The sequence below is a fragment of the Littorina saxatilis genome, linkage group LG17 (assembly GCF_037325665.1).
Source record: "Littorina saxatilis isolate snail1 linkage group LG17, US_GU_Lsax_2.0, whole genome shotgun sequence".
In the NCBI taxonomy this organism is placed as follows: domain Eukaryota; kingdom Metazoa; phylum Mollusca; class Gastropoda; order Littorinimorpha; family Littorinidae; genus Littorina; species Littorina saxatilis.
The window spans coordinates 24,492,368-24,509,431 of NC_090261.1; the positions used below are offsets into that span (position 1 = coordinate 24,492,368).

Sequence of the window (17,064 nt, forward strand, 5' to 3'; positions counted from 1 at the left end):
TGCTTAAGCCTGGGGGGGGGGGTTGCGCAACCCCTGTAACCCCCCCCTAGTCCGGCCCTGATGTTTGTTGATGTTCACGAAGTGACGCTGGTCTGCGCTTTAAAGGAATTCCAATGAAGCGAACAGACACTGACGAGCACGGGCTCTCTGTGTGACTCAATCAAGTTGCCTTTGACAGGAAATCGACACTTGTTTTTTGACTCTCATTAATATAGCGGGAGGGAATTTTATTTCTCTTCATTTGAGCTATTTCATTTTTGTCAATACGTGACAAGCACAGTAACCTGGATTTCAAGTGATTTGCGATCCCAAACAGGATTAGACAAGATATTTCCCTGAAAATTCGTTCGCCCACAACATGGCATACCAAGCTGGATTTCTGCTCATCGTGAATCTGGTATTGATGACCAAATCGAGCACAAGTGAAATTGCCATGCTCTCTTCTTTCATTGACGTGGACACTGTGTTTGATGACGTCATTGCCAACGACAATGTCCTGTTTGACGTCAATGCCAGGTCAAAGCTGGAATGTTCCAATCAGTGTGTTAGCAAACAAGAATGTGCGTCCTTCACCTACCATCAATCCGCCGAAATGAGGTCATGTCGGGGATACACACAAATGATGACGACAAACAGTTTAACGACGCCAGCTTTAGGGGCAAGGAGTTTTTCGCTCAAAGGTAAGAATTTCTGAATTTCGTGTGAGACCGAGTTTCGGTTACCTCCACCGGTACTGTATAGAGCGAGACTCAGTCTTTCTGGCATGTCTCAATAACTTTAGATTTTGTGTGTATTTTACGACATGAGTTTGCACAAAACTCTGATAGTATAAAAGCAATGCGTTGAAGAGTTACTGAAACGTACAGTGTTTTGGGTGGTTTTTACATTTAGTCAAGTTTTGACTAAATGTTTTAACATATAGAGGGGGAATCGAGACGAGGGTAGTGGTGTATGTGTGTGTGTGTGTGTGTGTGTGTGTCTGTCTGTCTGTCTGTCTGTGCGTGTGTGTGTGTAGAGCGATTCAGACTAAACTACCGGACCGATCTTTATGAAATTTTACATGAGAGTTCCTGGGCATCATATCCCACGACGGTTTTTTCGATAAATGTGTTTGATGACGTCATATCCGGCTTTTTGTAAAAGTTGAGGCGGCACTGTCACACCCTCATTTTTCAATCAAATTGATTGAAATTTTGGCCAAGCAATCTTCGACAAAGGCCGGACTTCGGTATTGCATTTCAGCTTGGTGGCTTAAAAATTGATTAATGAATTTGGTCATTAAAGATCTGAAAATTGTTAAAAAAAAATTATAAAACGATCCAAATTTACGTTCATCTTATTCTTCATCATTTTCTGATTCCAAAACATATAAATATGTTATATTTGGATTAAAAACAAGCTCTGAAAAATAGAAAAATAAAAATTATGATCAAAATTAAATTTTTGAAATCAACACTTTCATCTTATTGCTTGTCGGTTCCTGATTCCAAACACATATAGATATGATATGTTTGGATTAAAAACACGCTCAGAAAGTTAAATCGAAGAGAGGTACAGAAAAGCGTGCTATCCTTCTCAGCGCAACTACTACCCCGCTCTTCTTGTCAATTTCACTGCCTTTGCCACGAGCGGTGGACTGACGATGCTACGAGTATATTACGGTCTTGCTGAAAAATTGCATTGCGTTCAGTTTCATTCTGTGAATTCGACAGCTTGACTAAAAATTAATGTTGTATTTTCGCCTTACGCGACTTGTTTTTCTTCTCATTACTCACTAAAAACGGCTACAAAAACCACTGGTTATGGTTTCTGAGAACACTGACACCTACACCGTTTGGCATGTCATCGTGTTATTGTTAGATAGGTAACAAATTTGATTGTTCTTTCCAATGACACGAAGAACTTGTTCACTTTTCGCTGTTCTGATTTTTGTGTGGATTTTAACGCAGTCACCTTGCTTTTGTGAATGTGATTTTCGGAGGTGTCTGTGTAGTCTATTCAACTGAATACACACTACCTCATGAAAAGTCAATCTGTTTGCTGAATAGAAGGGGATTGAACGGCCTTTCCATTCATAGACATGATTTTACAATAAACGGTCCCATCACAAAGATCTGCACTCAAACGCATCTCCACATAGCTTTTTTTTATGACGGGTAGTACAGTTGTCGGTAACATGGTTTAACCGTGAGGGCGTTAACAAACATGCATCACCAGTTGTCCACTTTCCCTTCTCCGCAAGGTCCTCGCTGCCCGGTGTCCAGCGGGTTTGTCCAGGACGCGATGACCGGCCTGTGCTACAAGGCGTACCACGACAGGTACAACTACACCGCTGCTCGTGCTATTTGCCAGGAGACGGACAGTGACTTCATCATGCTGGACACTGAGGACAAGGTCCAGGTCTTGATTCGGGGTGGTCAGGTTCTTCCTGGAGGTAGGCACAGGCAGAAATACGCTTGCGGTGGCGATGTTGGAAAGGAATCTTGTTTAGGGTATTAACTCCTTGCAGTTCTTTCCCTTGAATTTCGTGAATTTATACAAATAAAAAATTGTCCCCTTTCGGCTTTATTCTTCCTCAAGGAGGGCAAGGGAACAAACTTACAATAACATCGTCAGAACATTTTTTTTATACCTGTCTGTCTGTCTTTCTGTGGGTGTGGTTGTCCGTTTCTGCCTGTGCCTGTCTGTGTATAACGTGTCCATGTCTGTCTGTCTGTCTGTCTGTGACTGTCTGTGCGTCTGTCTCAATGTCTGTCAACCTGTGTGCCCCTATTTACGCCATGCCTACATTGGTAGTTACACATGTAATGACTGAACACATTCATACAAACAGCAACAAATTCATGAACTTATTTTACTGCAAACACAGGTGGCTACTGGATGGGGTTGAGACGCCCATCATACCTGGGCCCAACGACCCGTAACTCGACAGCAAGTGAGTACGCCTGGACGCGAACTGGACAGTTTGTGGGCTCTGTCAACTATTTCATGTCTCCCGCCACTTTCAACCAAGACTGCGCCACGTGCGCCATGATACCCGACCCCAACGGTTTTATCTGGATGGTGTACCCATGTGAAGGCAGCAGTGTTAACAGGATCTTGTGTGAAAAACTGTAATTGTACGATCGGTTAATTGTAGTGCTTGGTGTACACTATTCTGTGAACTGGTTCTTTAATACTTCAAAAGACTGGATGCTTTAGTATTAGTTTTAACCCTAACATACATGCTGGCAAGTACACACACACACACAAGGACACATGCCAGCAAATACGCACGCACGCACGCATGCTCTCTCTCTCTCTCTCTCTCCCTCTCTCTCTCTCTCTCTCTCTCTCTCTCTCTCTCTCTCTCTCTCTCTCTCTCTCTCTCTCTCTCTCTCTCTCTCTCTCTCTCTCTCTCTCTCTCTCTCTCTAAGGATCGGTATTAGGACCTCTGCTCTTCTCAATATATGTTAATGACCTCCCCCTTTATATTCAACATTTATGTGAACTTTTTGCAGATGATACCACAATTCACTCCAGTAACAAAAATTTAACTCGCTTATCAGAATCCCTCCAAGGGAGTCTAAACCAGCTGACAGAATGGACTGACCTAAATCACATGTCTCTTAACCCAAAGAAAACCAAATATATGATAATTACAACTAGACAAAAACGACAGAATTTTACCTCAACTGGTCCCGATTTAATGATTGACGGCAATATAGTGGAAAAAGTCGACCATCACAAAGTTCTAGGTCGATAACAACCTGTCTTGGTCAACTCACATTGAACAACTTAGTAAATTAGTGTCAAAGAAAGTGTACCTCTTATTAAACACTTCCTTAATTGTCAAGCCAGGAACTTATTTTTCACTGCTCATATTCAGTCTCTTATTGATTACGCATCCACTCTATGGGACTCAGCAAGTGATAATTCCCTAAAGCTACTCAGCAGATTACACAAAAGAGCTCTAGCTCTAAAAGTAGTATTACTCAGACTACTCTCACCGACTCAGACTACATCAACATGGGGGTCCTACCTCTAAAGTCAAGAATGAAGGAAAAATGATGCATAAAATTATGACAGAAAATGCACCCGAAACCATTTGTTCAAAGTTCTCTTTGAAGAATTCGCACCACTTTATAAAACTAAACATTCCTCTTCCTAGGATAGACCTATTTAAATCAAGTCTTGTTTATTCAGGAAGCAGCCTCTGGAACGCTCTTCCGGACGCCCTGCGCCAATCCACCAATACGGATTCTTTTAGAACCAAATATTCTTTCCATTTAATGAACCCTATGAACAAATAAGCTTGATTGGTATGTTCTCTTTGTATACAGTTGCTCATTATCGGAATTATGGTTTATTGTGACAAAATCACGAAGATTTGGCTCTGTAATACATTGTTTTGCTGAGCTAATGTATTGTTGCAAAGTATGTTTACTTTGCGTTTATCTTCATTGCTTTACACCCAGTTTTGAACACTACCTTATGATCTGCAATGCTTCTACATAATGCGCTTCATGTACATAAACTTATATTATGTTCTACCATTAATGTTTTTATGTAACCTTTTTTTCCCCTAGTCATAGTTATAGTAAAATAGTTTAGTCCCTCTTTAGGGCGAGGGCCAGATGCAAAAAAGCATATCTATGCTTATTCTTGTCACCCTCGAAAAATAAAGATTTGTCATTGTCATTCTCTCTCTCTCTCTCTCTCTCTCTCTCTCTCTCTCTCTCTCTCTCTCTCTCTCTCTCTCTCTCTCTCTCTCTCTCTCTCTCTCTCTCTCCCTCTCTCCCTCTCTCCCTCTCTCTCTCTTCACTTGAAAATTTGAGCTATTATTACATCACATCTTAATCATCATCTTAATATTGATCCTCGTTATTATAGCTATCGTGTTAGTTACTTTTCAAAAATGCAATGTTGATAAACATAGCTGACACCTGTTTAATACGTGGTATACATGTAACGTAAAATGTCTTGTATGTTTATAATGGACAGGTTGGAAGATTAGGCATCGCCTAAAACTGACCTTGATCCCTTTGTAATTAAGTTTAGAATCTAAATCTTAATCTCTCCCTTCTCTTTCTCTTTCTCTCTCCCCCCCCCCCCCCCCCCCACACACACACCCCTCTCCCTCTCTCTGGTTCAAGCTTTTCACGTTTTGGGGTTTTCAGAATCCAGATTATCTCACCAGATTTCAGATTCTGATGTTGCTATTCCTGGTTACAATGTATTACGACGAGACCCACAGCAAAGTAAAGAAACTGGTTTGCTATTGTACATAAGCGAATCAGTTGTACACGATTAACAGACCTTGAGCAGTTTGTGGAATCGGTGTGGATAGAAATTAAGTTTAAAAGAGCACCTCCACTCCTTATAGGTTTCTGTTATAGAAATCCTGCAGAGCGAGCAAACTGGTCAGATAATTTTACACAGATGTTAGATGCAGTCTTGCTCGAATCAAAGGAAATAATTATGTCAGGTGACTTTAATATTAATTTGTTAAAACAGAACAAAATGTGGCTTGATATGCTTAACCTCTATATTACTCAAACAAATAGTATGCACATCTACGAGAGTCACAGCAACCACCAGCACTCTGATAGATCATATTTATATGACTGATCACCGTAACATTGTTGAATGTTGTGTTCCAGCCAGTGGTTGCAGCGATCACTTTCCCATTTGTTTAACGTGGTGGAGAAAGGGTATAAACATTTCTAAAGCTGGCCACAAGACAATAAAATATAGATCCTTTTCTCAATTCAACGAAGACACATTTCTCCGTGACCTCTGTAATTCCTCTCTCCCTGAGGTTTATAATCATACGAATTCTGATGCTGCTCTAACGCACTGGCTGAATGCCTTCACTAACATTTATGATCGACATGCTCCATGGATTCTAAAGTTATCAGCCCCTGTAATTTCTGACACCCTCACTTACATTTATAATCTCTGTTTAGAACAAAAATATTTTCCAATAGCCCTCAAGCAGGCTAAAATCATTCCTCTGTTTAAATCTGGCGAAAAGAAAGACCCCTCAAATTATAGGCCGATTTCAATACTGTCAGTATTATCAAAACCACTGGAACGACATATAAACAAACACCTATTATCGCACTTTGACCTCAATCAATTATTTCACCCTAACCAGTCTGGATTTAGAGCTCATCACTCCTGTCACACTGCCTTAGTCTCTCTTGTTGATCAGTGGTTGGAAAAGATCAACGATAATGAATTTTGTGGAGCTGTTTTTGTAGATTTTGCCAAAGCTTTTGGTGTAATTGACCACAAGTTGTTACTGAGGAAACTCACATTGTATGGACTCGGGATTGATTCTGTTGAACTTATAACTTCTTTTCTTAGTGACAGGCAACAGGCTGTATACGCAAACGCCTCAGCATCAAGTATGCAGGATGTACGATATGGCGTACCACAAGGGTCAGTTTTAGGCCATCTCCTCTTCTCTATATACATAAATGACCTTCCCCTTCACATTGAAAATTTATGTGAACTTTTTGCAGATGACACAACCATACATTCTAGTAACACCAATTTAAGTCGTTTATCAGAAACACTGCAAGAAAGTTTAAACCAGTTGGTGAATGGACTGAGCTAAATCACATGTCCCTTAAACCCCAAAAAACAAAAAGCATGATATTAACAACTAGGAAAAAACGCCGGAACATAACCTCAATATTTCACGATCTAACGGTTAATGATAAACTTGTTGAAAAAGTCGACCATCATAAAGTTTTGGGAGTGACCATTGATAACAACCTGTCTTGGTCACACCACATCGAACAACAATCTAAACAAGTGTCCAAGAAGGTTTATCTATTATCTAGAATCAAGCACTTTCTGAATTTGGAAGCCAGGAAATCAAGTTATTCTTTAATGGTCATATTCAGTCTGTTATTGATTACGCGTCTACCTTGTGGGACTCGGCAAGTGAAAATTCATTCAAACCACTAATTAGATTACATAAACGAGCGCTAAAAGTAGTCTTATTAAAGAAAACAACCCTATCTGAGTTAGACTACATGAACTTAGGCATTCTTCCTCTGAAGACAAGGCTAAGTTATAATAAAGGTACCCTTATGCATAAAATTATTTATGGATGTGTACCTCAAACCATATTTTCCAAATTCACGTTAAAAACTTCACGCCAATTGATGAGACTGAACATGCCTCTGCCTAGGATTGACCTATTCAAATCTAGTTTAGTCTATTCAGGTAGCAGTCTCTGGAACACTCTTCCGACAATCCTACAGCAAACTAGCAGCACAAACGTTTTTAAGACCAGATATATACGTCTTATCTCATGAAGTCTAAATAAACATCTGTTGTCGCTAGAATGGTTGTTAAAACCAACAACCGGTGCTTTTTAACAATGTATTATTAAAATCTAAACAACGAAGTGACTGTGGTAAGATGAACAAGTCGCGTAAGGCGAAATTACTGCATTTAGTCAAGCTGTGGAACTCACAGAATGAAACTGAACGCACTGCATTTTTTCACAATGACCGTAGTCCGCCGCTTGTGCATAACGGAGTGAAACTGACGAGCCTGTTCAGCGCGGTACCAAGTGGTTTCGCTGTGCTGCATAGCACGCTTTTCTGTACCTCTCTTCGTTTTAACTTTCTGAGCGTGTTTTTAATACCATATCTATATGTTTTTGGAATCAGGAACCGACAAGGAATAAGATGAAATTGTTTTTAAATCGATTTCGGAAATTTAATTTTGATCATAATTTTTATATTTTTAATTTTCAGAGCTTGTTTTTAATCCAAATATAACATATTTATATGTTTTTGGAATCAGGAAATGATGTAGAATAAGATGAACGTAAATTTGGATCGTTTTATATATAAAAAAAAAAATATTACAATTTTCAGATTTTTAATGACCAAAGTCATTAATTAATTTTTAAGCCACCAAGCTGACGGGCGCTGTGGCGTGGTGGTAAGACGTCGGCCTCTTAATCGGAAGGTCGAGGGTTCGAATCCCGGCCGCGGCCGCCTGGTGGGTTAAGTGTGGAGATTTTTCCGATCTCCCAGGTCAACTTATGTGCAGACCTGCTAGTGGCTTATCCCCCTTCGTGTGTACACGCAAGCACAAGACCAAGTGCGCACGGAAAAGATCCTGTAATCCATGTCAGAGTTCGGTGGGTTATAGAAACACGAAAATACCCAGCATGCTTCCTCCGAAAGCGGCGTATGGCTGCCTAAATGGCGGGGTAAAAACGGTCATACACGTAAATACGTGGGAGTTTCAGCCCACGAACGAAGAGGAGAAGAAGCCACCAAGCTGAAATGCAATACCGAAGTCCGGCCTTCGTCGAAGATTGCTTTACAAAACTTTGAATCAATTTGATTGAAAAATGAGGGTGTGACAGTGTGACAGTGCCGCCTCAACTTTTACAAAAAGCCGGATATGACGTCATCAAAAGTATTTATCGAAAAAAAGAAAAAAACGTCCGGGGATATCATTCCCAGAAACTCTCATGTCAAATTTCATAAAGATCGGTCCAGTGGTTTGGTCTGAATCGCTCTACACACACACGCACAGACACTCACACACACACACACACACACACACACACACACACACACACACACACACACACACACATACACACACACACACACACACACACAAAACTTGACTAAATGTAACAAAGTTTAAAAAAACCAAAGGATTACTGTACTCACCGATACAAAGACGTTACTAAACAACGATTTATTATTATTTAAACAATGTATTATTATTTTTATATACACTGATTTTTTCGAATGCAGTGTATGTCAATGGGCATGGCATTTACAGCTTTGTTGCGTCAGTGCAATCTACTCTATAATTCTTAACTCATGTCAAATGAACTTACATTTTTCATTTAAGCAATGTATTGTATGTAAATTGATGATATGTTCTTACTTTCATTTTATTATAATCATGTAGCAGTAGTTTTCTTTACTTGCTTATTCTTTAGCAATTTTAGACTAGTCCCTCTTTAGGGCGAGGGCCAGATGTAAAAAAAAACAGATCACTGCTTGCTCTATTACCCTCGTTAAATAAAGAATTGTTCTTGTTCTTGTTGTTGTTCTCTCTCTCTTCGCTGAACAGTCTTGCCGTTACAACGTTAGGTTCTAAGAGGAGATTTCTTCTATTTATGTAATTCATTGTTTGATTTTCTTTTGTGATCTTATTTTGAACAAAACAGGAGCTTTGATTTTCAGGGAAAATCGGCTTTTTGTGGCTCTTTGACGACAAAACAATCAAGAGAAAAATAGAGGTACACTACAGACAAAATTGAAAATAAAACTTTCTCTGTGTTTTCATATTTTAAGAGTATGTACAGCAGGATGACCCGTTTTTTTAATTCACGTTCATAAATAAAAGAATAGGTACCTCTTATCTTGTTTGCATTTACTTGATATGCTACCAGGAAAAGAGAGAGAGAGCGTGTGAGAGAGAGGGCGAGAGAGAGCGTGCGTGTGTGAGAGAGAGAGGGCGGGAGAGAGAGAAAGTGTGTGTGTGTGTGTGTGTGTGTGTGTGTGTGTGTGTGAGAGAGAGAGAGAGAGAGAGAGAGAGAGAAAGCGGACTTGTGTGCGCTTGTGTGTATGTGTGTGCGTGCGTGCGTCACACACACAAATAAATAAATAAATAAACTTGATAAAACAAAACAAAATTTAAATCAAAACAATCCCACTCCGTACAGTAAGCAGCCAGGCTGTCGATTTGTATCAAACGTATGCAATCGGAGGGATGTTTTTATCCCATGTAAGCTTTTGTTGCCTTGGCAGACCTGTGGTGTTTACACGATCCTTTACACGGGAAGGACAGTACCTTTACACTGTGCGACAATTTTCTCTGCCAATGATCAACACCGTGTGCCCCCTTCCACGCTTTGGCCGCACGTGCGCGTACCTAGTTTGCAAACTTTTGATGAAACGTCACGCTTAAATTGATCCAATTACTGTGTCACCGCGAGGAGGAGACTAAATTGTTGTTGCTTTGTAGGCGAGTGCACCGGACTTAATTGTGACCCTCCACCACGGAATGAGTCACATGTCACCTTTGCATGATTTTTCATATTTTTACATTTTCCTAAAGAGTGTTTTATGCTCTATCCAGTGGTGAAAACCGTTTTAGAAAAGAGCGAAAACTGTTTGAGTTATAAGCCTGTGACTAAGGTGACCCTCACACTGTTACCAAACACTCCCCGGACTTATGTTAAGCCTAGCGCAGAACCGCGCGAGGTGACATGCGACTCATTTCGTGGTGGAGGGTCACAATTGGTTCTGCGCAATTAATCGTAATCACATTAGCAACAAGTCGCATGGGCACTACTGCTAAAGTGGATCAATTAAAGTGGCAACAAAATCCACTTCAGTGCAATTAGGTGTGAATGGAAATGGACACAGCTTGCGGTCGAAAATAAATCACTGGAGACCCATTTCTGACCAAAAAATGATAGAATTAAAAAGAAATGTAAAAAATCAACTTGTGAAAATCTGCAAGTAGTTTTGTCATAATGATGCCCAAAAAAAAGGCATGCCCGTTTATAAGGAGGAAAATGAAAGAAAGATCATTCAACGTTGTATTGATCAGTTCTGACAAGCAAAAACTGAAAATGACGAAGGTATGCGGTAGGTCACTTTACGTGCGTCATTGTTCGGGTAGCTAAGCTTATTAAAACAACAAAGGAGCACAACAACTTAAACTTTGTTCTTCTTCTATTTTAATGACAAATATAATTAAAGTATTAGATTTAATGGAAGCACAATGTGTACCTTAATCCGTCTAGCTCCAAAGCATGAGTAAACAAAAGTCTGGCTTTAATGGCATGTCATCTGAGTCTTAAACACACGATATCTGCCTTCTTTTGGTTATTTGTTCGTTTGTCTCATTATCATTCTTTAATCATTAAATCTGAATGTTGCAAGGTCCTTTTACAAGCGTGCATTTAGCCTACCTTCATTTCTGAAAAAAAATACATGACATAGAATTCAGGGGACAGAGGGGAGGTGGTTTTTTTTTATAAACAAAGCACCAATCATCGATTCCTCCCGTACTGAGTCGTGACGAAATGAAAAGATGTGATACTATCACTGATACAGAAACGAGCACGTAGCAAAACATTTACGGAAGCAATAATTTGATTTTCTCCAGAGGAAAATGGATTGACTTCAGCCAAGCATGGCGTCTCCAAGGCTAAGTTTGTAAATAGAGAATACTACATGGCTTGCTGTGTCATAACAAATTTACACGAGTCGTTTTTGCAAACTTTTCAATATTTGAAAAAGCAACGAGTGCATGAAGTATTTTACAACTTTTATACACAGGTATTTGTCTTTCACATAGCAATATCCCCCCAACATTAATTTGTAGCTTACATCAGATACGGCAAACCTCTCTCTCTCTCACTCACTCTCTCTCTCTCTCTCTCTCTCTCTCTCTCTCTCTCTCTCTCTCTCTCTCTCTCTCTCTCTCTCTCTCTCTCCATCTCTCTCGGCTCTCTCTCTCTCTCTCTCTCTCCGAAGCTCTCTCTCTCTCCGAAGCTCTCTCTCTCTCCGAAGCTCTGTCTCTCCGAAGCTCTGTCTCTCCGAAGCTCTCTCTGAAGCTCTCTCTCTCCGAAGCTCTCTCGCTCTCTGGAGCTCTCTCTCTCCCTCTCTCTCTCCCTCTCTCTCTCTCTCTCTCTCTCTCTCTCTCAGTCTCTCTCTGGAGCTCTCTCTCTCTCTCTGGAGCTCTCTCTCCCTCTCTCCCCCTCTCCCTCTCTCTCAATTTTCTTAGTAGTGTTATACAACCTAGAGCTTGTATTACGCTTAAAATCTTACGATAAAGTTCAAAGCGTTTTTGCACCTTGTGCAGTGACTATACCTGTGTTTTTAGTTGTGCCTTGCGTTGTACTCGGACTGCCTGTCTGTGTGACGTGACGTGGACACTGAGGAAAGAGTGTGTTTCTTTCCCTTCCGGTTCTAGCACTTCTCCATATCGTCTGACCTGCCAGTGACACGTCGTAGCACATTGTTTAGAACTCTATTGTGTAATTTGTAGACGACAAGGACTTTGCCTTTTCTGGCAAATCTTGAACATTCACTCTACAACGTCCAGTGTGTGCGGATTGTGTCTGCTTCTGCGTGTACTCTTAACATTTATAAGCATGTCGGCACTAGCTCCAGCCGCTGGACTGAATATCGGTCACTTAAACATTTATCATCTCTTGAACAAAATTCCTGATCTCTGCGTGTTATTAAATCAACATTCTCCCATAACCCATTTGTTTGGGATTTCAGAGACTAGGCTGGACTCACGCATCTGTGATGATATGTTGCGGTATGTGGGAGGTGTGTTTATAACCTGCCCTGTTATATAGTGCTATATGTCTTATGTAAAAACAATGTCCTGTTTGTATTATTGTTATGTACCACGCCTGAATTTCTCTATGAGATGATAAAGTATTCTTATTTTTATTCTTATTCTTCTTATTCTGTTATCCGACGCGACAGTATGGAAGTACAACATACTGGTCTTGCTGTTTGTGTCCATGATTCCATAGCAAAATTTGTTAAGCGCAGGGCTGATCTGGAAGTGAACATTATTGAATGCCTTTGGCTTGAAATTTCTTATAAGAATTCGAATTCTTTTCTCCTCGGCTTTGTATATAGAAATCCCGCATCCCATTCACCTTGGTCTGACGATTTTATTGATTTGATGGATAACATTAGATGTAATAATCGTAATGTTTTGTTACTTGGTGATTTTAACATAGACTTGCATAAAACCCAGACAGCCTGGCGCTCAGTAACATCTCTCTTTGGATTCCATCAACTTGTGAACACCTCAACCAGATTGACTGATACAACATCAACGTTGATTGACCACATTTACACTAATAATACCTCCATGGTGTCAAACGTGAAAACTGTACCTTCAAGCATCAGTGACCATTGTTCAATATTTTGTTCTTGGTCGTTCAAGTTACCTAAGCCGGTGCACAAGGGCCATACAACTATTGAATATAGAAGCTTTAAAACGTTTGATGAAACCAAGTTCTTCTTTGATCTCAGTTTAGCACCATTTTGAATTTCCTCTGTGTTTAATCATGTTGTTGCTGACGAGGCGTTGGGCGCCCTTTTAGATATATTTTTATCCTATAGTGGATAAGCATGCCCCACTACGTCACCACAGAGTGAAATATCCATCTCTTCCCCCATGGTTGACGGAACAGATTATAGAAGCCATGTCCCTGCGTGATTTTTACAAAGCAAACAACATGAAGTCTGATTTTAAGAAACAAAGGAATAAAGTGACAGAATTAACACGTCAAGCAAAAGCAAATTATTTTAATACCGTAAAATCCCTAGCATAAGCCCACCCCCCCTGTGCACAGATTTAGGGCAAAATTGGGGGGTGGGCGTTTGCTAGGGATTTTGCACAAAGTAAGTTTTGTGCTCAACCGTGTAATTGAGTGAATACAAACCCCGAAAGCATGTAAGTTAGGTCGTGTGAGTAGAAGTGGAGGAAAAAGGAGAAAAAAAGGGACTTTAATTGAGGCAAAGAAGGCCAACGAGGACAATCATGAGAGAGAGAGAGAGAGAGAGAGAGAGAGAGAGAGAGAGAGACAGACAGACAGACAGACAGACAGACAGACAGACAGATAGACAGACAGAGAGTGAGAGGGGAGATAGAGGAGAGAGAGACAGACAGACAGACAGACAGAGAAAGACACAGTGTAAGACTGTCGCTTCGGCATTTTGCAAAAATGGCACACAGAGATTCAAGAACAAACTTCAGGCCACCAGGAAGCTCGTCAAAGTACCGGTACGTAACTGACTAGACAAAAGACGTCAGTGGAAAAGCATGACGTAATTTTAATTCACTTTGTCGGGGATGGGTGGGACTGGGAGTGAGGAGAGGGGACAAAGAATAAGAAACAAATCGCGTAAGGCGAAAATACAACATTTAGTCAAGTAGCTGTCGAACTCACAGAATGAAACTGAACGCAACGCAACGCAGCAAGACCGTATACTCGTAGCATCGTCACTCCACCGCCCGTGGCAAAGGCAGTGCCAGTGGAATTGACAAGAAGAAGAGCGGGGTATTCGTTGCGCTGAGAAGGATAGCACGCTTTTCTGTACCTCTCTTCGTTTTAACTTTCTGAGCGTGTTTTTAATCCAAACATATCATATCTATATGTTTTTGGAATCAGGAACCGACAAGGAATAAGATGAAAGTGTTTTTAAATTGATTTCGAAAAAAATTTTGATAATAATTTTTATATATTTAATTTTCAGAGCTTGTTGTTAATCCAAATATAACATATTTATATGTTTTTGGAATCAGCAAATGATGGAAAATACGATGAACGTAAATTTGGATCGTTTTATAAAAAAAATTTTTTTTAACAATTTTCAGATTTTTAATGACCAAAGTCATTAATTAATTTTTAAGCCTCCAAGCTGAAATGCAATACCGAAGTCCGGGCTTCGTCGAAGATTACTTGACCAAAATTTCAACCAATTTGGTTGAAAAATGAGGGCGTGACAGTGCCGCCTCAACTTTCACGAAAAGCCGGATATGACGTCATCAAAGACATTTATCAAAAAAATGGAAAAAAAGTCTGAGGATATCATACCCAGGAACTCTCATGTCAAATTTCATAAAGATCGGCACAGTAGTTTAGTCTGAATCGCTCTACACACACACACACACACACAGACAGACAGACACACACACACACACACACACACGCACATACACCACGACCCTCGTCTCGATTCCCCCCTCTATGTTAAAACATTTAGTCAAAACTTGACTAAATGTAAAAAGGAAAAAAACACGAAAAGGTAAAGAAGGGGGAAAAGATGACTTTTAGAACAGTCTGCACAAATCCTAGTGAAAGTGAGCCTATATTCTCTTTGAAAAAACCAGGGTGGGCGTTTGCTAGGTAGTTACCCCTGTGCACAACTTTTGGCCCAAAGTGGGGGGTGGGCGTTTGCTAAATGGTGGGCTTATGCTAGGGATTTTACGGTACATTAATCGAGGACAAGAAAGATATTGCAACTGTTTGGCGTGCTGTTAATAACATATTAGGTAAATCTAAACAGAACTCAAATCGGTCTGTCACAACCATCTACCCTGAATATTTTAATAACCATTTTGTGTCCCTTGCCAATAGGCTAAATGAATCTGCAAAATGCGACAGTCCTGATTCTGACATTGAAGTCTCTTTCTCAAAATTACATGATTTTTGTAATCAGAAATGTAAACCAGACGATTTTTTTACTATTCCAGACATGGCAGTGCATGAGGTAGGTAAGGTGCTAGAAGGCCTTGAGAATAAAAAGTCCATGGGTCCGGATAAGATTCCTCCTTACTTGGCCAAATTAGCTCTACCATATATTGTGGAGCCACTCACCTATGTGTATAATCTCTGCATAAAGCAAAATACTGTACCTAGTTTGTTAAAGAGAGCAAAAGTAATTCCACTCCATAAAGGCAGAAATTTATCCGATCCAAATAATTTTAGACCCATTTCCTTATTACCCATTTTATCCAAACCATTGGAAAAACATATTCACAAACATTTGCTCGCGTACATAGAAAGCAGAAACCTTTTCCATCAATTTCAGTCTGGTTTTCGAACAAATCACTCTTGCCACAGCGCCCTTACCACGCTATGCGACACCTGGTTGTCTGCAACAAACCGATCTGAAATCAGTGGTGCTGTGTTTCTCGACTTTAAACAAGCGTTTGATCTTGTTGATAATTCAATTCTATTGAAGAAATTACAGTTGTATGTCAGAAACAGTTCAGTGTGTAACTTCTTTGCTTCCTATTTACATGACAGATCTCAATATACTGCCCTAAACTGTAAAATATCTACTGAGAAGACTGTCAAATGCGGGGTGCCTCAAGGTTCAGTGCTTGGGCCGATCTTGTTCTGTCTATATATCAATGATCTGCCACTGCCCAATTCTGATAGCAATGTAAGAAGTGATTTTTTTGCTGACGATTCTTCTCTTAATTCATGCAAGTGGAAAGTCTGTTCCAGTAATAGAGTCCTCCCTTCAAACAGCTTTAAACGATGTAAATAACTGGTGTAGTGCTAATGCTATGCTTGCCCCTCCAATAAAACCTAAAAGTATGGTAATTGCAACCAGACAAAAACACCAGATTTCTCCACTCAAACTAAATCTTACTATTGGTACGCAATCAATCCCGTGATCGGGAGGTCGTGGGTTCGAACCCCGGCCGGGTCATACCTAAGACTTTAAAATTGGCAATCTAGTGGCTGCTCCGCCTGGCGTCTGGCATTATGGGGTTAGTGCTAGGACTGGTTGGTCCGGTGTCAGAATAATGTGACTGGGTGAGACATGAAGCCTGTGCTGCGACCTCTGTCTTGTGTGTAGCGCACGTTAAATGTCAAAGCAGCACCGCCCTGATATGGCCCTTCGTGGTCGGTTGGGCGTTAAGCAAACAAAAAACGCAATCAATTGAACAAGTTCAACAGCATCGCGTTTTATAGGGGTAATTATTGATTGTGAATTCAAGTGGCAGGCACAATTACAGCATATCTGCAAGAAAGTAGCCAAGAACGTTTTCCTCCTATCCAAGTTAAAGCAATTTACGGACAGAAGGACTCTGGAAATGTTCCACCATGCTCATGTAATCCCTCACATTAATTATGTTTCGACGCTCTGGGATGGCAGCAGTGATGTCCACTTGAAAAAGTTAGACTCTCCCTATCGTCGCTCGGCCAAACTCATGGTAAAGGATAATGCCTCAACAGATATGAAATTAAAAATGCTTAACTTTCTTCCACTGGAAAAGCAAGTTAAACAAAGCCATTTTCATGCATAAATTGTATTACGGTAAAGTGCCGATTTACATTACATCATTATTTAATAAAGCTACCCACAGATATGGGTCGGTCAACTTCATCCCACCGATTCCACGAATTGACCTGTATAAGACCAGTCTTGCTTTTTCGGGTACTTCAGTTTGGAATTCACTTCCATCATCCTTTAAGCACTTAAAGTCATTAAACAGTTTTAAAAAATGTGTTAAAAA

General features: G+C 40.2%; 1 protein-coding gene across 1 annotated transcript; it reads left to right on the plus strand.

The window, feature by feature from the left end:
• Positions 1 to 2,250: 2,250 nt before the first annotated feature.
• On the plus strand, positions 2,251 to 4,563 carry LOC138953145 (uncharacterized). The gene is made up of 2 exons (XM_070324937.1): positions 2,251 to 2,434; positions 2,870 to 4,563. The coding sequence occupies exons 1-2, from the start codon at positions 2,284 to 2,286 to the stop codon at positions 3,115 to 3,117; spliced, it is 399 nt and encodes a 132-aa protein (XP_070181038.1). The 5' UTR covers positions 2,251 to 2,283; the 3' UTR covers positions 3,118 to 4,563.
• The last annotated feature ends 12,501 nt before the right edge of the window (positions 4,564 to 17,064 follow it).

Coding starts and splice junctions, on each gene's coding strand:
- LOC138953145 (XM_070324937.1), top strand. CDS start 2,284: ATGACCGGCCTGTGCTACAAGGCGTACCACGACAGGTACAACTACACC. Junction 2,435..2,869: donor TGGTCAGGTTCTTCCTGGAG/GTAGGCACAGGC, acceptor CTGCAAACACAG/GTGGCTACTGGATGGGGTTG.